Source organism: Mercenaria mercenaria, chromosome 9 (assembly GCF_021730395.1).
Source record: "Mercenaria mercenaria strain notata chromosome 9, MADL_Memer_1, whole genome shotgun sequence".
NCBI classification, from domain to species: Eukaryota; Metazoa; Mollusca; class Bivalvia; order Venerida; family Veneridae; genus Mercenaria; species Mercenaria mercenaria.
In genome coordinates this window covers 30,445,928-30,469,635 of record NC_069369.1, presented here as the reverse complement: position 1 = coordinate 30,469,635, position 23,708 = coordinate 30,445,928, and the positions used below count along the sequence as shown (strand labels likewise).

Genomic DNA, 23,708 nt, shown 5'->3' with positions numbered 1-23,708 from the left:
TATAAGTCTATATAAACCATGTGACCCCCGGGGTGGGGCTATATTTGACCCTAGGGGGATAATTTGAAAAATTTTGGTAGAGGACCACTAGATGATGCTACACAACAGATATCAAAGCCCTAGGCCCTGTGGTTTTGGAAAAGAAGATTTTCCTTTCGGTTGCCATAGCAACCAGAGTTCTGCATGGAATTCAATTATTTGAACAATTTTGAAAGGGGGCCACCCAAGAATCATTCCTGTGAAGTTTGGTGTAATTCTGCCCAGTGGTTTTCAAGATGAAGATTTTTTTAGAAATTGTTGACGCACGACTTGACAACACACGACTGATGACGCACGACAGACATCAAGCAGTCACAATAGCTCACATTGTCACTCTGTGACAGGTGAGCTAAAAACTCGTAAAATAACACCATTTTTTGTAAACATAATTTATTTCTATATTGCACATATATCATAAAGAAAACAAAATTTGAAAAAATACACTAACTAAACCCCACCATCATTTTTTATCATAATTCTATCGAAAGTCAATGTACATGGAAATTATCACATAACTGCTAATTTTTATCTATTCTTCTTTGCAAAGGTTCTCCAATATGTAGTAAAGAGAAACCTTTTTTTATTTCTATTTATCAGTAGGAGGGTTGATCTAAAACTAATGACACTGGAGCCATAAAAAAAAACGTGTATAAGAAAACAACAAAAATTCCTACCCAAATGCTCTCATTTATTTGCAATATTTTTTGAAAATGTCATATCGAGATACTGTCATAAATAAAAAGCATGGTAATGAAAATCGCTGCACATCATCGACGTTAGACATGGATATTTTTATCACCAAGCAATAACAAGCCTAAGCAATATACAGTGAACTTTAACCTGCGAGGATATCACCATAGTTTTCACAGCTGACAGCAGAAAGACCTAACTTCACATCATTATAATTTCATATGAGTAGGTGAGTCATATCTATGTCAATTAGGATTGTCTTTGCTTGGTTGGTTTTCTGTTTATGAAAGAAACATTATTTTGACTACGGCAAAATGTCATCAGGGTTGAACTTTGAAATTCTATGTATCTGAACAAAACAATCCTGAAAAATGATATTTATCCATGTTATCATTACTGAATTAGCTTACATCTTGATCTAATTCCTATAACTGTATTACAGTAAATAAATGTGCAATGGATGCAGTGACATTACTTCTGGATCAACCCTCGTACCTGATTTTCAAAATGCATAAAAAATATACATCTCTATGACATATAATTATTATATTTGCTCAATACTCGTGCCATATATGGAAAATTTAGTCTACAGTTATAAACAGATTTTTAACTTAACAAAGAGGACCCGTAATGACATTTGTCAATTTCCGTGTAATTAAATATTGTTGTTACTCATTTCAGAATTCTACCAACGTAAATATAGCTTAACATGCACATGGCTTTCCGTGAAAAAAAACAAGAGAATGCCAAAATCTCATACAAAGAGTAATAATTGAGCTGCACCATGAGAAAACCAACATAGTGCATTTGTGAACAGCATGGATCCAGACGAACCTGCGCATCCGCGCAGTCAGGTCAGGATTCATACTGTTCGCTAACAGTTTCTCGAATTGCAATAGCATTTGAAAGCAAACAGTATGGATCCTGACCAGACTGCATGGATACGCAAGCTGGTCTGGATCCATACTGGTCGCAAATTCACTGGTTGGTTTTCTCATGGCGTGGTTCATATGTAATCAGCAGATTATCATTACGAGTCCATTACCTAAAAGCAGTTATTGGTAAATACAAGTGAAATGGAATGTATCAAATTCTTTCAGTAAGAGTGTTTTATTTAATTAAACATATACTAAAAATTATTACTGAAAATCTCATCAGAGTATATGTACTTGTTTATCTACCTACCAACATACAATGTACTAATTTGCTGGATTGTTTTTTATAGGTACTAACACCATATGAGCCGCTCCATGAGAAAACAAACATAGTGGCTTTGTGACCAGCATGGATCCAGACCAGCGCAGCGCGCAGTCTGGTCAGGATCCATGCTGTTCGCTTTCAAACCCTATTGCAAGTAAAGAAACTGTTAGTAAACAGCATGGATCCTGACCGGACTGGATCCAGGCTGGTCGCAAACGCACTCTGTTGGTTTTCTCATGGCGCAGCTCATATTACAAAAGATTTCAGTTATATACAGCAGTCAGTTAACCTTACTAGTGTTCCTGGATTCGTAAGTAAACTGACAACTTCCTCACATGAATCAGAGGTGGAGGACTAAATAATATTCAGACAATAAGATATCACTTTTGTACCATATATAGCAAAAAAAATACCATAAACTGAATATACATGAAATGAATAATATAATAATTCGAAGTTAGAAGTAAAAAACTCTGCATGTTAATTAGACACAAAAATAAGTAGTTTATGGCAATACATAATTGCAAGCTTTAAATTTCAAAATATGGCATTTCCAGATGCACAACAGAAGTAAAGTGACTGTAAAGTCATCAGAATAACATCCTACAGTACAATCCAAATTTAAAAGCTAAGTGAGCCATGCCATGAGAAAACCAACATAGTGCGTTTGCGACCAGCATGGATCCAGACCAGCCTGCGCTTGTGCGCAGTCTGGTCAGGATCCATGCTGTTCGCTTTCAAAGCCTATTGCAAATTAGAGAACTGTTAGCGATCAGTATTTATTCTATTTTATAGGTAGGTTTCTCATGGCACGGCTCAAGTTAATTTTGTTCAGAATATACCAGGTGAACAGCTTGATTAAAAGACTATATCTATATAAGCTGCACAGCAAGTACCTACTAAAATGCAAGTAATGAAATTAAACGAATCATTGTGCAGTGTGACGGTAAAAAGTCTTCCCGCACCTAGACGGTGTTTGCCTGTCAGGTGTAATGTAATGTATGTTTATCATCACTGTCTGAGAAAGTTATTTCTTCCAGGTTTTTGCAGTAGTGCAGTTAATTAAGTAGTCTGGTTATTGTTGCTGGTACTGTCACCATAGAAATGACAGTCCTAGCAACTGCTAAAATTCATGCTAAAATAAATTATATGGTTAAACCTGTGCCAAAGACCACCTGTGAACAGACACCATCCACCTCTAAGGACTAACAGTTTTATTTTGTTTGCAACGTCTGCAGTGAATTAAACATGTAATTGAAAGTACTTTAATTTTCTATTTCCAAAATAAACGTTTTGACTGCAAGTAGATTCTTTTACATGTAGGTAAAAGTTACGTTTTCAGAATTCTAACCACAGACTTTCTAATACATTTCAAGCATACAGAAAACCTCAATTAAGAACTGTGTTTTCTCATGACACTGCTTCTGTATTCATAAGCAATATATCTTGGCTTCAAGGACTGCTGAAGAAAATGTTTCCTTCAATTCAATAAAACTACACTATTTCTCAGAAAGTTTTTAAATCTTTCAGCACACTTAACCACTAAGTTTAATCAAAAACATAAATCCCAAACAGAAGTTTTTGTCCCATATCCTATCCTCTTTCACATATGAGTTCTATCACCTGAAATAGAAAAAGTGTCTTTTCTAAAATTGCAAAAATGGTTGTAAAATATATGTTGTAAAACACAAGTTGTTTTGCAACAAATATTGCAGATTGGGCAAGCTTCCATATGGTTTTATTTCACTAATATTCAGGAGTAGTGAGAGTAGTTATGAATATGTTTTAGTGTAATGACTATCAAATAAAAAAAATCCTCTAATCTACAATGGAAAATCATTTCTTCTGTTCTAATGAGTGTACATAGCAGTTCATAACAGACAATACATCATGCAGAGTTTTTAACAGCCTATTCTGTGAACATATTTTTTATGTTCTTATGTGACTGACCTAACAAGCTTGATACAATTTTAATAATATTATTTTCTTTTGTTGGATTTAACATCGCACCTACACAAGTATAAGTCATATGGCGACTTTCCAGCTTTGATGATAGAGGAAGACCCCAGGTGCCCCTCTGTGTATTATTTCATCACGAGCGGGCACCTGGATAGAACCACCGACCTTCCATTAGCCAGCTGTATGGCTTCCTCACATGAAGAATTCAATGCCCGAGTGAGGCTCGAACCCACATCGGTAAGGGGCAAGTGATTCTAAACAATTTTAATATGAAAATAGATGTCTAATAATACAGAGTTTTTCTGCACAGTCTTTACAGTTTTGACAGTAAGATTTTAAGCAATGTAAAAAAACTTACACTAGGTTCCATCATAACAGGGTCTAAACATCTGTGAACTGTACTACACACTATCTCATCTAATAGCACCTGAACTAGACTGTAAATATAGAAAAGTTAACATGAAACAAGCAGTTATCAGGTTAGTTTACAAATTTTCATCAAAACCTTTTTATGTTTCAATAACCAATTTAAGCATCTGCATTTCTGAATATCTTGGTCTGTGGTTATAAAACTGAGTTTTGAAACCAAGCTCAATATGAAAATTTTGGCATTTTTCAGTTTTAAGTTTGATCTCAGAATCAACCAATCAGACTTGTATCTAAAAAGATTTCTCTCTCTCTCTGTTCTGGGGACTTTATCTCACCCTGTCCATCTGTTCAGATCATTCTGTCTGTACTAGGAATTAGGATGAATCTGGTGCCCTGAGTGGCAGCCTTTTCGCTAGGTAAAGCGCCTTTGAACGTGTTTAACATGAAAAGGGTGCTATATAAATCTGATATAATATATATACATACATCATCCTGTTCGGCTTCCAAAATTAAGTACATCATAAACACAAGAGCTGTTGGAAGACAGCAACCCTTTACTATTCCACAGCTGCCTTGTAAACTGAATGAATATGTAAGTAGGCATGCAAGGGGCATAATATTGTAACAAGAGGACCATGATGGTCCTGAATCGCTCACCTCTTCCCACATGACCCAGTTTTGAGTATGACATCGTTTTTTCTATTATTTGACATAGTGACCTAGTTTTTGAGCTCACATGACCCAGTTTTGAACCTGACCTAGATATTATCAAGATAAAAATTCTGAGCAATTTTCATGAAGATCCATTGAAAAATATGGTCTCTAGAGAGGTCACAAGGTTTTTCTATTATTTGACCTACTGACCTAGTTTTTGAAGGTATGTGACCCTGTTTTGAACTTTACCTAGATATCATCAAGGTGAACATTCTCACTAATTTTCATGAAGATCTCATGAAAAATATGGCCTCTAGAGAGGTCACAAGGTTTTTCTATTTTTATACCAACTGGCCTAGTTTTTGACCGCACGTGACCCAGTTTCGAAACTGACCTAGATATCATCAAGGTGAACATTCAGATCAATTTTCATGAAGATCCATTGAAAAGTATGGCCTGTAGAGAGGTCACAAGGTTTTTCTATTTCAAGACCTACTGACCTAGTTTTTGATCGCAGTTGACCCAGTTTCCAACTTGACCTATATATCATCAAGATAAACATTCTGACCAACTTTCATAAAGATCCCACAAAAAAATGTGACCGCTAGAGTGGTCACAAGCAAAAGTTTACGGATGCACGCACGGACAACGGACGCCGCGCGATCACAAAAGCTCACCTTGTCACTTTGTGACAGGTGAGCTAAAAATATAAAACAATTATGGAACTTGTACAATGCATTTCAGCTCATCATAATGGACAAATCTGTTTAGTTTCAATTCATTCCCACAAGCGGGTACTGAGGTATTACATACAAAAACGTACGCGAATCAGGATGCCCTTGCTGCAAGGGTGAGCACAGTAACTCTATCTATTCATCAAAAAGAGGAGCTAATAAAGTGAAAATAATAAACTAGTACTTTTCATCAGAGACAAATCTCCACAGATACAGTTGCAGGTAGTATGTGTCAACTTGAATCTGCTGTAACCCATAGCGACCAAATATCCTCAATCTTACACACTCCATAAACGTCTGAAACAAACATTGATAAGCTTTATACATATGAGCCGCATCATGAGAAAACCAACATAGTGCGTTTGCGACCAGCATGGATCCAGACCAGCCTGCACATCCACCCAGTCTGGTTAGGATCCATGCTGTTTGATTTCAAAGCCTATTGCAATTAGAGAAACCGTCAGCCAACAGCACAGATTCTGACCTGACTGCGCAGATGCGCAGGCTGGTCTGGATCCGTGCTGGTCGCAAATGCGCTATGTTGGTTTTCTTATGGTGTGGCTCAATTATTTCAAGTTAAAGTAACCAGCATCTGATATTTATTATTGTCAAATAAAATATATGTTGTGTTTGTATCCAGGCATACACTTGTTACTGAACAAAGATCTTAAAATTTTGTTGTGCAAACAATACATCAGGAATTGCTGGAAACAGTCATGCTATGCATTTTTCCTCCATGTTTCATGTTAAAATTATATATTTCTAGTAAAACTGAGTGGTCCTCTTTTATTCAGTGAACACCGTTGTAAGCTGTACAATTTCAAAAACTTACCACTTTCCATTCTGGCAGAACGTCGTGAAATGGAAAATAAAATGATATTTGCCCTATAAATGTTCTACACTGTCTACTTTGTCTTGTCACATTTTTGTTTTGATCAAACAGCACTTAAACGTTAACAATGATTCATTTCAATTTTCCCTGACCTGTTCGCTGAACGTCAGATGTTTGTTATACAGTTATATGGATATAGCGTACCTCGTATACATGTACAGCAAACACATTTTTATGACCCCTACCAATTCCTTATAACATAGTTTTACTGTTTAATAATTACTATCTAATGAAAGAATCTTCTGAATTTCGAAAAACCTGGCATAAACCTAGAGTGTAGCTTCAAATACTAGTAACTACAACTGCCATTTACCTTTAAGCTGATCTTGATTATTCCAGTAAGAACAGAAACCTTGGAGAATTCTACAGCACTGAATATCTCAATCTTCTCAGAGAAAAGTTTCTGTATGTTACTCATCAGGCTGTTATCAATGCTGAAAGTAAAACAACACTGCAATATTGAGAACAGGTACAAGAGATGATATTAAAGAAGTACTCATTGTTTTCAAAATATCTTGAATAGGTTTATCATAGAATCACATTACAGTGAAACATCTCTAACTTGAGCACTGATGGCTCGAGCTCTAATGCTGACCTACAGTAATTCATGCAGTCCAAGGCTGTTTTCCTTATAAATTCTGTTTGTTCACTCGAAATCATAGACAATTTGAGTATTTTGATCATCCCCTGCAACTTTGAGCAATTAGTGTTTTACTGTATAGAGACAGGTAAAAAATTAACTATAACCACTGGGGCCAAATTTCCATGAATACTGTGGTTGCATCAATCTATAAAATCAAATGTCCACAGATAAATAGAATTTCCACTTATTTTTCTCCATGAATTGATGTTCCAACAAAATAGCTGCTTTGGCTAAAACCTCAAAATTGCATCCCCAAGACATCAACTGATTTTACAGTATGTTGATTGCAACAAGTTTTCTCCATTTCCCTTGACAATGTCTCATTCTGCAGGGACTGTCATAAGTCCTGTTAAAGTTCTGGTCCTGTTTCATTCTCAAAGCTTTTAAGTTAAAATCAGTCTGAGAGAACTTACACTGTTTGTACCTTAATCCCCACACATTCTTAACACATAACCTTAACTTAAAATGCATGGGGAAAGTATCATGTCAAATGAAGCTGTAAAAGATCTTAATTTTTACCTTGGTGTAAAGTTCCATTGCCCACGTTTTTGCTGTGAGGCTGCATAACTGTAACTATGTGCTCGTCTACTTGAATCACTGCTTCTCTCTTTTCTTACACCTTCCTCATACAGTTGTCCTACCTATAAAATAAAGTAAATACACAATATTTGTTCATCAACTTTGTCATGAAAGCAAGCATACCCTAATTACCTTTTAACATACTTAAAAAAACAAGGAAGTCTGAAAGACAGCTAAATCCCCCGCCACTGCTATGGATAGTGAAAGGGTAAACCTTTGACCTTCAGTTGTGATCTTGACCTTGAGTTGACATGGCTGACTCATGAGTTCTTGATGAGGTGATCATTTGACCCAAGTTTCATGAAAATCCTTCAAGGGGTTTAGGGGATACAGAGTGGACACAAAATGGAAGGCTCAAACCTTCGACCCTTAGTTGTGACCTTGACCCTGAGCTGGCATGGTTGACTCATAATTTCTGCACATCGTTTTGATGAGGTAATCATTTGACCCAAGTTTTATAAAATTCCTTCAAGGGCAATGTTGGGCGGTTAAAACCGCCCCCGGTTTTAACCAGTGGTTTTAACCGGTTAAAACCGGCCCGGTCAATACTCCCTGAAGTGGTCAATACCGGTCAATACTGGTCGACTGGTCAATACTGGTCAATTAGTCAATACTGACTGTTAAGATATTTTGCAGAGTTTATCAACAATTTAAATAATGACTGTAAAGAGCATTTGGGGCTTGATGAAGGTGATTGCATGCATTATATTTAGTTCAAGAAACCAAATTAATACTCCCAAATTAGTCAGAAGTGGTCAATTTGTCAGCACTGGTTGATACTGGTCATTAAACTGCTAATTTAACTGAACTTCATTTGTAGAAAGTATTTCATAAACTGTAGCAGTTAAGCAAGGGGTTTAGGAGATATAGAGCGGACACGAAATGGAAGGCTCAAACCTTTGACCTTGAGTTGTGACCTTGACCTTGAGCCAACAAGGCTGACTCATGGGTTCTGCACATCGTCTTGATGAGGTGATCATTTGACCCAAGTTTCATGAAAATCCTTCAAGGGGTTTTGGAGATATAGCGCGGACACAAAATGGAAGGCTCAAACATTTGACCCTAAGTTGTGACCTTGACCTTGAGCCGGCATGACTGACTCATGGGTTCTGCACATCATCTTGATGAGGTGATCATTTGACCCAAGTTTTATAAAATTCCTTCAAGGGGTTTAGGAGATAAAGAGCAAAAAAGAAATGGAAGGCTCAAACCTTTTGAACTTGAGTTGTGACCTTGACCTTGAGCCAACAAGACTGACTCATGGGTTCTGCACATCGTCTTGATGAGGTGATCATTTGACCCAAGTTTCATGAAAATCCTTCAAGGGGTTTAGGAGATATAGAGCGGACACAAAATGGAAGGCTCAAACCTTTGACCCTAAGTTGTGACCTTGACTTGAGCCGGCATGGCTGACTCATGGGTTCCGCACATCATCTTGATGAGGTGATCATTTGACCCAAGATTTATAAAATTCCTTCAAGGGGTTTAGGAGATAAAGAGCGGACACAAAATGGCAGACTCAAACCTTTGACCTTGAGTTGTGACCTTGACCTTGAGCCGACAAGGCTGACTCATGGGTTCTGCACATCGTCTTGATGAGGTGATCATTTGACCCAAGTTTCATGAAAATCCTTTAAGGGGTTTAGGATAGATGGAACGGACACGAAAGTGTTATGGACAGACGGACGGACGGCAGAAGGACGGACGGAGACCATTCCTATAACCCCCCACCACTTGTGGCGGGGGATTAAAAAGTACATTGTAATTCGGACAGATCTGAAATCCTATCAACTGTACTGATACCAAAGCAATTTACTAACTTATACACAATTCTAACTGTAAACAACAAAATGATACAAGTATCTATTGAGTTATAAGGGCAAATACTGTAGAAGAAAAATTACTGAAACGAATGATCTTGACACTATAATGAGACTCAACCTAGTGACAGAATGCAGGAACAATGAACATTATGAGACTGTTGTACACTGAAATGTTTAAAGTTGCAAAAGTCTGGAAAATGTCATTGTTGCTGATTGTATGTACTAAAAAGACAAATTATAGCTATTAAAGCTTTTGAAAGGTGTTCCTCCACCATCAAAAGCTGGAAAGTTATCATATAACCTATAATTGTGTTGGTATGTCAAACCCAGCAAAAACAAATTACAACAACTATAGATACATTCTAACTAACGCCTTATACACCAACAGACACTTTTGCTAGAGTAATAATATCTGTCATGTGTTTACGAAGCGGATAGAAATATCCGTCCCAAGGGCACCTGCGCATTGGGCGGTAATGAGGCTTGCCGAATTACCACCCATGCGCGGGTGGCCGAGGGACGGATATTTCCATCCGATTCGTAAACACTTGACTGATATTTTTTCTTGCATATCGTATACATGTTAGCATTTTATTCTGGCAAAATATTTTTCTTGCATTCTGTACTTTACAAATAACAGGTAGAAATACTTTCTTTGTAGCACTCTTTCTTATAGTAAAGCGCGGGAAATTAACGTCCGTAAGCAGAAGTGACGTCATGATGTTTTGCGTTACACACAATAACAAAGTTCCGCTTTAGTTTTATCGTTTGTAGCGTAACGTTATGTTCTTACGGTAAACTAACATATTTTGAATCGAGAAATATACTATAAGGAACGGAGAGAAACTATCAAGGTACCTGCTTTTTTCGTATTTTACATAAACAATGAATTATCAGTGCATGAACCACTAGTTGTCCTTAACAGCACGAAAGTCATCTGGCATGGGGGGTGCCAGATGCGTTTTGCCGTCATGGGTAAAATCACCGGAAACGCCAGTCCGGTATGCAAGAATAGCCAAGCAAACTGCTGTTACCTGTAAATCTATTGAAGTAATATCTTCTACAACACGTTTCATGACAGCTCGCACATTTCTTGGCTCTATTGTGTTTAACCAGTCCCTCGTTTCCACACTCTTACGTAACATCTGAAAAATCATTTTCAATTAATATTCTGACTTCCAGTGATCTCACATCAAAAAGGTTTAAAAATACATTATGCCCAAATTTCATATTTGAAAATATGAACAATTATTATCTCTGTAAACATAAAAATTCTTGAACATTTTTGTGCATATAAACAGTACTATCGGGTTCAAAATACTACTTTTAATAAATGTGTCAGTAAACACAGTATGAATAAGTAATAACACTAAAACAACTGGAAGTTCTTTTAAACTTGATATGACATTTAACTGTGTTGGTAGCTCTACATACATAGTTAGTTTATACATTTAATGATGTTGAATATATCAAATGAAAACTTTTTTTACATTTAAAGTAATTTATAATGATAACAAGGCAGTCTGAAAGACAGCTAAATCCCCCGCCACTGCTATGGATAGTGAAAGGGTAAAACCTTTGATTTTAGCTGTGACCTTGACCTTGAACTTACATGGCTGACTCATGAATTCTGCACAACGTCTTGATGAGGTGATCATTTGACCAAAGTTTCATGAAAATCCTTCAAGGGGTTTAGAAGATACAGAGCTGAAACCTTTGACCTTCAGTTGTGACCTTGACCTTGAGTTGACATGGCTGACTCATGAGTTCTTGATGAGGTGATCATTTGACCCAAGTTTGATGAAAATCCTTCAAGGGGTTAAGGAGATACAGAGTGGACACCAAATGGAAGGCTCAAACCTTTGACCCTTAGTTGTGACCTTGACCTTGAGCTGGCATGGTTGACTCATAATTTCTGCAAATCGTTCTGATGAGGTAATCATTTGACCCAAGTTTTATAAAATTCCTTCAAGGGGTTTAGGAGATATATAGCGGACATGAAATTGAAGGCTCAAACCTTTGACCTTCAGTTGTGACCTTGACTTGAGCCGACATGGCTGACTCATAAGTTCTGCACATCGCCTTGATGAGGTGATCGTTTGACCCAAGTTTGATGAAAATCCTTCAAGGGGTTTAGGAGATATAGAGCAGACACAAAATGGAAGGTTCAAACCTTTGACCCTAAGTTGTGACCTTGACCTTGAGCCGGCATGACTGACTCATTGGTTCTGCACATCGTCTTGATGAGGTGATCATTTGACCCAAGTTTCATGAAAATCCTTCAAGGGGTTTAAGAGATATAGAGCTGCACAAAATGGAAGGCTCAAACCTTTAACATTGAGTTGTGACCTTGACCTTGAGCCGGCATGGCTGACTCATGGGTTCTGCACATCGTCTTGATGAGGTGATCATTTGACCCAAGTTTTATAAAATTCCTTCAAGGGGTTTAGGAGATATAGAGCGGACACAAAATGGCAGGCTCAAACCTTTAACCTTGAGTTGTGACCTTGACCTTGAGCCGGCATGGCTGACTCACGGGTTCTGCACATCGTCTTGATGAGGTGATCATTTGACCCAAGTTTTATAAAATTCCTTCAAGGGGTTTAGGAGATATAGAGCGGACACAAAATGGCAGGCTCAAACCTTTGACCTTGAGTTGTGACCTTGACCTTGAACCGACAAGGCTGACTCATGGGTTCTGCACATCGTCTTGATGAGGTGATCATTTGACCCAAGTTTCATGAAAATCCTTCAAGGGGTTTAGGAGATATGGACCGGACACGATTTTGTTACGGACGGAAGGACGGACGGAAGGACGGACAGACGGACGGAAGGACGGACGGAGACCATTCCTATAATCCCTCCGCCACGGCTGGGGATTAAAAAATATTTTAGTGTAAGATGACCATTGATAATACATCTTTAAAACAATAATTATGTTACAGATTGTCAAGAAATTTCTTGCAACTGCTGGCAAAGACTTTGAAAGCTTGCTGGACATGTTATTATGCCTATTACTGTTGACAGCCTTCAGAATCTGAGCTCCTGAATTGAAATCCACAATCTTTAACTTAGGTGTCAGACACTGCACCTCTTCCTACTGCACCTGGTTTAGGCCAAATCATAACACAGGAACAAGACTGAGTAATTCCAATTCTGATTTATTTTAATATAACGTTCACAGTTTTACAGTAAATAATCACTTAAAATATAGTCAGAAGAAACTAACCTGGGAAATCGCAAGACCTTGAACTTTGACATAGTGGTTGAGTAATTGCTGGGCTGTCTGTTTAATGTCTGTACAGAGCTGGGAAACAGATGTTACCTCCAACTTGTGATCTATATCAAACTGCTCTTCTGTCAAGGTGATCTAAAATTAACAAGCAAATTCGATGAATTGGTATCCCCCGCCGAAAGGGTCTGTGGTGAGGAATGGAAAAAAAATATATCCGGCAAAAGGTTAAGGATGTTAATAAGAAGCAAATAATGTCATTAGTCAAAATCAATTTAACAGAAAACAAATGTTTAATTAAAGAGTACATAATAAATGTATGATACTTTGATCCTGACTAAAGAATTTATTTTGAATGGGATATGTTTACTGTAATAAGCTTAGCTTTTAAAATTAAATGCAGTTAATTGAAATGCGAGGTGGGGGGAATGGTACAACTTGCATGTTGATAAGTATTCAAGTAAGGTTTGAAAAAAATCTAAAATAAGGCATGAAAAAAAATAATTTTTTTTTATAGGGGGGAGGGTGGTTGGGAGGGGGAGGGGGTGTGACCAAGGCAAGCTGGTGACCAGGTGTGGGTGAACAACTTCACATGTTAATAATAAATGTTCAGGGAAAAGAAATAAAAGAAATTTAATGAAATTCTGCCGAACGGTAAGTTTGTTATGTACAAATATGTAGATTTTAGACAATTAAAGGGCAATAACTCTGAAGTTACAAAAGAAATCCCTACGGAACTGTGTGTGCACAACCACATTATATACTCTAAATTCTGTTTAAGTTTCATAGTTCTAGGTCAAATATATCAAAAGTTATGAAGCAGAAATTGGCATATTTATAGTACCCTATATACAGTTGAATATCGTTACCTCGATATCGGTTAGCTCGATACTCCGGTTAGCACGATGTGTTCGAGTCGGTCCCGATTTCCCCCTATTTATCTTAATGTAATTATTTATCATTACCTCGATATGCTTAGCTCGATATTTTGTTTAGCTCGATGAGATTTTTTCAGTCCCGTCAACTTACCTGTACTGTTTTTACACCTGGTTTCGTCGATATCACAGCTTGTCAAAAAATATCCATGTTATTTGTAAGGTGTGAAAATCAACCTATTGTTGTCCGGCGATGTATCAATCATATTCAAGTTAGTTTGTATTTGTTTTGTTTGTTATTTTTAATCTTTAATCCAATTTAAATGTCAGGAAGTTTGCATTTAATTCCCAATAATTACTCTTATAAAACACCATGCAAGCAGGAAAGCTGTTTTCCGATGTAATAACTAATTTGGATGAAATATTTTCTGTTTGACGGGGTAACAATCTGCCATTTAGGACTGAGTAACAATATGCGGATTAAACTGGCAAATTTTCGCTATCGAAGCACAGTCAAAATGACTACTCAACTAGGAACATTACTGCTGCATTCAGACTTGTTTAGGGAAGGAATAAAAATGCTAATGTTTAAATGTATATTTTGAAAAAATAAAAACATGTATGTATGTATTTAATTAAGATGTTTTATTTGTCAATAGAATTAAAATCGTATTTACGTTTTATATATTTTTTTCTTTCCCCCTTTCAAACACTCTGAAAAAGCATTGGATATAATGACAATATAGACGTCCGACACAAGTACAAAGTAGTTCCAGATCGTCGATATCGTTACGTCGAACTTCGGATACGTCGATGCAATTTTTACAGTCCCTTGAATATCGAGGTAACGGTATTCGACTGTAGTTAACACTAGAAACTTCTAAGGGCCATAACTCTGGTGTTACTTGGGCAATCTGACTGAAACTTGATGGGCGCCATAACCTCATAGTGGTGAACATGTATATGACGTTTGTTTGAAAAAAAAATCTAAAATAAGGAATAATTCTTTTAATTTTTGTTTTTTTTGGGTGGGGGGGGGGGGGGGGTCGGGAGGGGGAGGGGGTGTGATCAAAGTAAGGGGGTGACCAGGTGTGGGTACACAACTTCACATGTTTACAATAAATTTCATGGAAAAGAATGAAAGAAATTTAATGAAATTCTACCAAATGGTAGGTTTGTTATGTACAAATATGTGGATTTTTATACAATTAAAGGGCAATAACTCTTAATTTACAAAATAAATCTGAACGAAATTGTGTGTACACAACCACATTATGGTGACCTAAAGTCTGTTTAAGTTTCATAGTTCTAGGTCAAATATATCAAAAGTTATGATGCAGAAATTGCCATATTTATAGTACCCTATATAGTTAACACTAGAAACTTCTAAGGGCCATAACTCTGGTGTTACTAGGGCAATCTGACTGAAACTTGGCGGGCCGCAAAAACTCATAGTGGTAAACACGTATATGAAGTAATATATAAATATTCCCAACCATTTCCTAGATATGGCTCCGGACGGACGGACGGAGGGACAACGCCAAAACTATATCCCTCCGACTTTCGTTGGAGGATTATATAACAAGAGGACCATGATGGTCCTGAATCGCTCACCTATCCCCACATGACCCAGTGTTGAACTGAGTATGACGTCGTTATTTCTATTATTTGACATAGTCACCTAGTTTTTGAGCACATGTGACCTAGATATCATCAAGATAAAAAATTCTGACCAATTTTCATAAAGATCCATTGAAAAATATGGCCTCTAGAGAGGTCACAAGCTTTTTCTATTATTTGACCTAATGACCTAGTTTTTGAAGGCACATGACCCACTTTAAACTTGACATTCTCACCAATTTTCATGAAGATCTCGTGAAAAATATGGCCTCTAGAGAGGTCACAAGGTTTTTCTATTTTTCGACCTACTGAACTAGTTTTTGACCGCACATGACCCAGTTACGAACCTGACCTAGATATCATCAAGCTGAACATTCTCACCAGTTTTCATGAAGATCCATTGAGAAATATGGCCTCTAGAGAGGTCACAAGGTTTTTCTATTTTTAGACCTACTGACCCAGTTTTTGACCCCACGTGACCCAGTTTCGAACCTGACCTAGATATCATCAAGGTGAACATTCTGACCAATATTCATGAAGATCTCATGAAAAATATGGCCTCTAGAGAGGTCACAAGGTTTTTCTATTTTTAGATCTATTGACCTAGTTTTTAACCCCACGTGTCCCAGTTTTGAACTTGATCTAGATATCATCAAGGTAAACATTCTGATTAATTTTCCAGAAGATCCATTGAAAAATATGGCCTCTAGAGAGGTCACAAGGTTTTTCTATTTTTAGACCTACTGACCTAGTTTTGGACCGCACGTGACCCAGTTTCGAACTTGACCTAGATATCATCAAGGTGAACATTATGACCAATTTTCATGAAGATCCATTGAGAAATATGGCTTCTAGAGAGGTCACAAGGTTTTTCTATTTTTAGACCTACTGACCTAGTTTTTGATCCAACATGACCCAGTATCGAACTTGACCTAGATATCATCAAGGTGAACATTCTGACCAATATTCATGAAGATCTCATGAAAAATATGGCCTCTAGAGAGGTCACAAGGTTTTTCTATTTTTAGATCTACTGACCTAGTTTTCACCCCCACGTGACCTAGTTTCGAACTTGACCTAGATATCATCAAGGTGAACATTCTGATTAATTTTCATGAAGATCCATTGAGAAATATGGCCTCTAGAGAGGTCAAATAGTTTTTCTATTTTTAGACCTAATGACCTAGTTTTTGACCCCACGTGACCCAGTTTCGAACTTGACCTAGATATCATCAAGGTGAACATGCTGACCAATATTCATGAAGATCTTATGAAAAATATGGCCTCTAGAGAGGTCACAAGGTTTTTCTATTTTTAGACCTACTGACCTAGTTTTTGACCCCACGTGACCCAGTTTCGAACTTGACCTAGATATCATCAAGGTGAACATTCTGACCAATTTTCATGAAGATCTTGTGAAATATATGGCCTCTAAAGAGGTCACAAGGTTTTTCTATTTTTAGACCTACTGACCTAGTTTTTGATGGCATGTGACCCAGTTTCGAACTTGACCTAGATATTATCAAGGTGAACATTCTGACAAACTTTCATAAAGATCCCATGAAAAATGTGACCTCTAGAGTGGTCACAAGCAAAAGTTTACGGACGCACGGACGCACGCACGCACGGACTGACGGACGACGGACGCCGCGCGATCACAAAAGCTCACCTTGTCACTTTGTGACAGGTGAGCTAAAAACAAGTGAATGATTTTTGTGTGCCATTTTTTCATACATGATAGTTTCAGTGAAGACAGAATAGAGCAAAGCAAAAAGCAGAACTTGACTTATCAAAACAAGAGCCATGTTAGACATGGCCAATCCCCCCGCCGGGCATATTATAATTGAAGGCAAAAGTTCCTGGCAAGTTAGTGTCTGAAAGTATTAATTTTGGGGAAAGCTTTGAAGAACCATTTAATTGTGGTCCGCATCGGGGGTTTTAAAGATGTGGAAGAAAGAATAAGTCAGTGGTGAGGTGGTTTACTGCTAAATTTTATTAATTTTCATGAACAGTATAGCTATGATGATTTTCTATTTTTCTACTGTAAAAAGAAGGAATGGAAAGCTAACAGGGAACACGAGTGCCAGAATGTCACAATATATGCCCGTCACAGTAAATTTCTTTACTCTAGCAGCTGTATTTGCAAATGGAATTTTAATTTTGTGGTTGTTTAGTAATCAATGTAAGTCTTTTGTTTTTCTAAGTCCACAAAAAAACTCCTTACCGGGTAGAGATATCTTAAAATACACCTAAAATTAGAAAATAACATCCATGTTGTACCACAGAAAAGTGGTCTTGTTTTTTCCCTACGATCAATTAAAAAACAGTTACAATATAAGTTATTTATAGTAACAACTAAGGGAAGTTAAAAAAAAAAAAAAAAAAAAATTGTAAGTCCACACAAAAATCTTCACCAGGTAGAGATTGGTCAAAATACACCTCAAAATTGGATGTAGCATGCATGTTGTACTACAGAAAAGTGGTCTCGATGTTTCCCTACGACTAGTAATGAAAAAGTTACAATAAAAGCTATTTAAAGTAACAACAAGGTGGTAATTCTAAAGAAGGGAACTGCGCATGACACTTCGTCTCATGATGGTGTATAATAGTGCCAAGTTACATCAAAATCCCTCCATGCATGAAGAAGAAATGCTTCGGACAAAGTCATTCTTGTATCTGATCTTTGACCTCTAAGTGTGACCTTGAGCTTAGACCTAGGGACCTGGATCTTGCGCATGACACTCTGTCTCGTGGTGGTGAACATTTGTGCCAAGTTATATCAAAATCCCTCTATGCATGAAGAAGAAATGCTCCGGACAAGGTTTTCATTATTGTATCATTTAACATCTAAGTGTGACCTTGACCTTAGACCTAGGGATCTGGTTCTTGCGCATGACACTCCATCTCGTGGTGGTCAACATTTGTGCCAAGATATATCAAAATCCCTCCATGCATGAAAACGATATGCTCCGGACAAATTTTTTTAAGAAAATATGATAAAGGGGAATAACTCAAAAAAAGGCAAGATAGAGTTATTGTTCTTGCACACTGCACTTCCTCCCAATGTGTTCTATCAGTGTATGAAGTTTGAAGAAAATCCCTCCAGTACTTTTGGAGTTGTGCTCCGGACAAAATTTTTTAAGAAAATAAGATAAAGGGGAATAACTCAAAAAATAGGCAAGGTAGAGTTATTGTTCTTGCACACTGCACTTCCTCCCAATGTGTTCTACCAGTGTATTAAGTTTGAAGAAAATCCCTCCAGTACTTTTGGAGTTATGCTCCGGACAAATTTTTTTAAGAAAATATGATAAAGGGGAATAACTCAAAAAATAGGCAAGGTAGAGTTATTGTTCTTGCCCACTGCACTTCCTCTCACTGCGTTCTATCAGTGTATGAAGTTTGAAGAAAATCCCTCCAGTACTTTTGGAGTTATGCTCCGGACAAAGATCGTTGCGGACGGACGCACGCACGGACGGAGAGCATTTCTAATATCCCCTTCGCCTTTGGCGGGGGGGATAAAAAAAAGCAATATAGGTAATGCATTTCGCCCCCACACCCCACCACTTCCCCGCTGCCCTAAATCAGGGTCCAAAGATTGCTAAAGGTAATGCATCCTTTTCCCTTATCAGGGTTCAAAAAGCCCTAAATTTAACATAATTATTTTTTTCCCTTGATCAGCATAAAAAGCACTAAATGTAATGCATTCTTTTCATTTTAATCAGGGTCCAGGAGCATTAAACATAGTGCAATCTTTTCCCTTGATTTTGGTCCAAAAAGCACGTAAAGTAACGCATTCATATACCTTGACAAGGTTCCAAAAGGCCCTTTAACTGTAACATAACAGGATCCAAAAGTGCTAAATATAGTAAGTTCACTTTCCATGCTAAGGATCCATAAAAGTGCTAAATGTAATGCATTCTTTACCCTTGCTCAGGGTCCAGGAAGTGCTGCAGTCAATTCTTTTTTTCCCTAATGACCTAAAACACACTGCTAAGTGATGCAATATTTACTAGCCTTACCAGGTATGAGATAGTTGAACTCTCGAAGTCCGAGCACAATCGTGACAGTATGAGAAGCAAGGCAGGAGGTGCTGTACTGGTGCCCTCACAGAAATCTTGGCACACCTTGGTGATATGCTGAATATAGGCGACAACTAGGCCCTCTCGGACACCCTGTGTACAGAATGGTCCCCTGAAGTACGGCTTCATGGCAAATGTAATATCTGGAGCTGTAAACACCTGAAATATTGAAACATCAATAGATTTAACCCTTATCATGCTCGACACGATTGATTCTGCCATTGCAACCAATGCCGATCATGACAGCCTGTACATCCGTGCAGTCTGATCCTGACCTGTACTGTTTGCCATTCGGTCAGTATCTTTTTCATATGCACCCCTTTTAAAAGTTAATGGTACTGTCCAAATTGAAAGATGGACAAGTTCTTTACAGACATTTAGCAGGATAAGGACGAAGCTCTTGAAAAGTAATCTACAACCTTGAGCAACCAAATGAATCATTTAAATCTATCTTTTGACATTAGATTCTATAGTGACCTGTCTAGAGAAAACTAAAATATTTCTGTTGAGCAGAGTTTGCTGCTCTGCAGAGGTTAAGTTACTAAAAATTTCATGAAAAAGGAAAGAAATATTTTGGCATTCTAGAGATGTATTTGCTCTTTGGTGGTGTTAATATACATGTATGTTATATTGTACTTCTAATCTATAATTCAGTTTTAGTAGGAAATTTACAATTTTTCTGTACAAGACCTTTGTGTTCGAAAGTCAGTGCAATTTTATAAGTTGCTGTTTTCTATGCCAAAAAGTAAAATCTTGATAAGGGTTTCAGAGTTTATTCCCTAAATGGGTTTGAGCTATTGGTCCAAGAATAAAAGTTATTACCACAAGAGGGCTTTTATCTTACATTCTAGCAAGCAAAATAATATCATCAAGCCTATGTAAGGCAGGTGTTTTCCAACCTTCGAGACAGCCTGAACAAAAAATCTCGTAAGCACTCGGTTTTCCATTCCATGCTGCTTATCAGATTTAACACAGTCTTACACAGGCAGTCATATAAGATCCTTATAACCTTTACCTGAAGATTGACCAGGACAGATTTCACTTGCTCCAATGTTGTCATTTGAATATTACTCAACAGTTCTGTAAGGTTGGTGCCTTGTTCTTGTTTACTGGCTACACGAGGGCTAGCCAAGTTCTGTCGAATATCCGTCAAACAATCTGAAATTCAACAGTTACTGTCCTTTTAAACGAATTTCATTAACAAAGAGTATGTAAATAAATTTTGCATTTGTGTCTCATTATTCGTCAATAGCATTTTTTTGTATTAAAGTTTTTCTGTTTTTGAAAAAAAAAAGGTATTACTTGCGATGAAGAATGTTCACTTTGGGGAAAAGGAAAAACTTCACTAATATCTTAATAACAACAGCTATCTGTCTGACAAACACCTGCGTCTTTCAATGTTTTACATGTTTTGTTGATCTTCATTTTAAATTGAGCCACGCCATGAGAAAACCAACATAGTGCATTTGCAACCAGCATGGATCCAGACCAGCCTGCGCATCCGCGCAGCCTGGTCAGGATCCATGCTGTTTGCTTTCAAAGCCTATTGCAATTAGAGAAACTATAAGCGACCAGCATTGATCCTGACCAGACTGCGCGGATGCGCAGGTTGGTCTGGATCCATGCTGGTCGCAAATGCACTATGTTGGTTTTCTCATGGTGTGGCTCAATTCTGCTCAACTTCTGCAAAGTAACAACACAATTGGGAATTTTTCTCTCAATTTTGGGGGGAAAAGATTACTTTATTCAAGCAGTTATATAACCCGATACAAACTATAAAATGAGCTGAAAAAATCGATGTATCATAAAATCTGCGACCTGTACACTGACCAGGATGATTTTCCTCATATATGGGGGCAAGACTGATTTATCCCCATGTCCAAATTGGTTATATCATAAAATAGAAATCTTTTCCTTGAATATCAGTATGAATAAAAGTAATTTCAGTAATTACTAAGTGATATAACATCTTTTTCAGGGACTTACTGAAATATTAGTGTAAAATATATCTGGAAATTTTGCAGTGAAAAATATCAAATACTGCGAAGATCACAGATGTAAGTGGGGGACTAATTATCATGGATTTCACTGTGGAGTCAAGCTATAAAATGAAATCCCAATGAACAAGTAAGTCTTATTTTACATTCAAAAGCTGAGATCTACATGACCCAAACCATGAAATTTTGAGCCCATGTGAGTAAATGATTTCACAATAGAATGAGTTAGAAATATAAAATAATTATGTGTAATTTATTTAAAACAATTGAAAAACAAAGAAAGAAAAAACTGTTTGTTTTACATGTATGATCAAACACTTTTCACTCATGAACAAGTGCCAGATTTAACAATTTCCACGCTTTGCAACTCATGGAAAAGTATTTCATAATTACACGGATGGTCACTTTGTGAAAAATAGTTTAATCTCACACTTTAACAATTATTCTCTACATGCTTCTATACCTGTGAAATGTTGTTTGAGAGATTCCAGATAGTGTGCCACTCTGTCCCTGGCTGCTGTAGATACAATATTGGTCCCTGCCCTGAAATAAGTTTACAGAACAGTATTTAGTCAAGAGGGTGCCACATTATGACTGCTAAAGGCATGTGGAAATTGGGACAAAATGTCCATTTGGGAAGTGAGCTGAATGGCTGCTTAATAAAGGTGGCTGCTAACACAGGTTCAACTTTATATAGTGTATTGTTAATTTATAAGCTTATCAAAATATACCTGCTTACATTCTTTATTCTTATAGCCTGTTTAGCAACTTAAGATGTTTTCATTGTAATGTCTCTGTATGTATGTAAGCTTATTTATAGCGGCCACCAGCAGCTCATATAGGTGACTTCTATTAAGACTGTTTGTCTTTTTTCAGTGGGAGGATAGTGCTAGATACAGAAATCGCCTCAATTCCAGAAGCTTCCCTGGTTCTTTAGCATGCAAGAAGTGAAGCACCAATACACAGGACTCTTATCACAAAGACCTCCAACTCACAACTCCTCATTTTGTAGTCAGATAGTATTACTTATGAACCACTTCATTTCCTCCCATAAACTAACACCATCTACATGGCCTTTTATACCTTGAAAAATCTGTATCGGGTAGGAGTTTATTCATGGCCTGCAAGCGCCTGTGAAACCTGTCCAGAGCTCTAACCAGAATTGTGTTGTCTCCTGTTTCTTTCTATATAAATAACAAAAAGTTTCAATAAAATTACACATATAAACAAGGTATTTTCAGATTTTAGCATTGAAAGCATTAAAAAATCAACTTGATTATCAAGTCAACCTTTCAAAACCTTAAATACAAATGCTGCTCAATATCATACCTTAACATGTTTTTCCTCTCAAACATCTGACAAAAAGTTCCCTACAAAAATTACAACTGTTGAAATCTAGGATTGAGATATGTCTCCATCAAGAAGCTTTACAGAACAACAAAGTACTGATCTAAGGTGCGGACTAAAATGACTTTTAGGAAGTGTTCGACTTAAGACATATAAAGATTTCTTAAACATGTTAAAATGAAAACCTTTTCTTATAACTAGATGCCAACAGGCAGCATGTCGAGCCCGCCCTTTGACCCCTAACTGTGACCTTGACCTTTGAGATAGAGACTGTCTCATTGAGTTAAAACATTCATGCCAAATATAAACAAGAGCCATGATAGACATGGCCAATCCCCCCGCCGGGCATATTATAATTGAAGGCTAAAGTTCCTGGCAAGTTAGTGTCTGAAAGTATTCATTTTGGGACAAGCTTTGAAAAACCGTTTAGTTGTGGTCCATATCAGGGGTTTTAAAGATGTGGAAGAAAGAATTATTCAGTGGTGAGGTGGTTTACTGCTAAATTTTATTAACTTTCATGAACAGTATAGCTGTATGATGTTTTTCTATATGGCTACTGTAAAAAGAAGGAATGGAAAGCTAACAGGGAACAAGAGTGCCAGAATGTCACAGTATATGCCCGTCACAGCAAATTTCTTTACTCTAGCAGCTGTATTTGCAAGTGGAATTTTAATTTTGTGGTTGTTTAGTAATCATTGTAAGTCTTTTGTTTTTCTAAGTCCACAAAAAAACTCCTTACCAGGTAGAGATGTCTTAAAATACACCTAAAATTGGAAAGTAACATCCAGGTTGTACCACAGAAAAGTGGTCTTGTTTTTTCCCTGTGGTCAATTATAAAAATGTTACAACATAAGTTATTTATAGTAACAACTAATGGAAGTAAATCTTTAAAAAAAAAAAAAGTAATTCTAAAGAAGGGAACTGCGCATGACACTTCGTCTCATGATGGTGTATAATTGTGCCAAGTAACATCAAA

At 37.1% G+C, this 23,708-nt stretch overlaps 1 protein-coding gene across 1 annotated transcript in view; it reads right to left on the bottom strand.

The window, feature by feature from the left end:
- Window positions 1-418: 418 nt before the first annotated feature.
- The window catches only part of LOC123546830 (vacuolar protein sorting-associated protein 51 homolog), a 35,891-nt gene continuing 12,601 nt past the window's right edge, over window positions 419-23,708 (bottom strand). The window contains exons 10-20 of the mRNA XM_045333420.2: window positions 22,469-22,569; window positions 21,849-21,928; window positions 20,404-20,546; window positions 19,329-19,547; window positions 12,812-12,952; window positions 10,617-10,727; window positions 7,700-7,821; window positions 6,851-6,971; window positions 5,830-5,942; window positions 4,247-4,325; window positions 419-3,552 (exon numbers count right to left, since the gene is read on the bottom strand). Of these exons, the coding sequence (XP_045189355.2) occupies window positions 3,523-3,552; window positions 4,247-4,325; window positions 5,830-5,942; window positions 6,851-6,971; window positions 7,700-7,821; window positions 10,617-10,727; window positions 12,812-12,952; window positions 19,329-19,547; window positions 20,404-20,546; window positions 21,849-21,928; window positions 22,469-22,569 (1,260 nt within the window). The 3' untranslated portion in view covers window positions 419-3,522. The remainder of the gene's footprint in view (window positions 3,553-4,246; window positions 4,326-5,829; window positions 5,943-6,850; window positions 6,972-7,699; window positions 7,822-10,616; window positions 10,728-12,811; window positions 12,953-19,328; window positions 19,548-20,403; window positions 20,547-21,848; window positions 21,929-22,468; window positions 22,570-23,708) is intronic.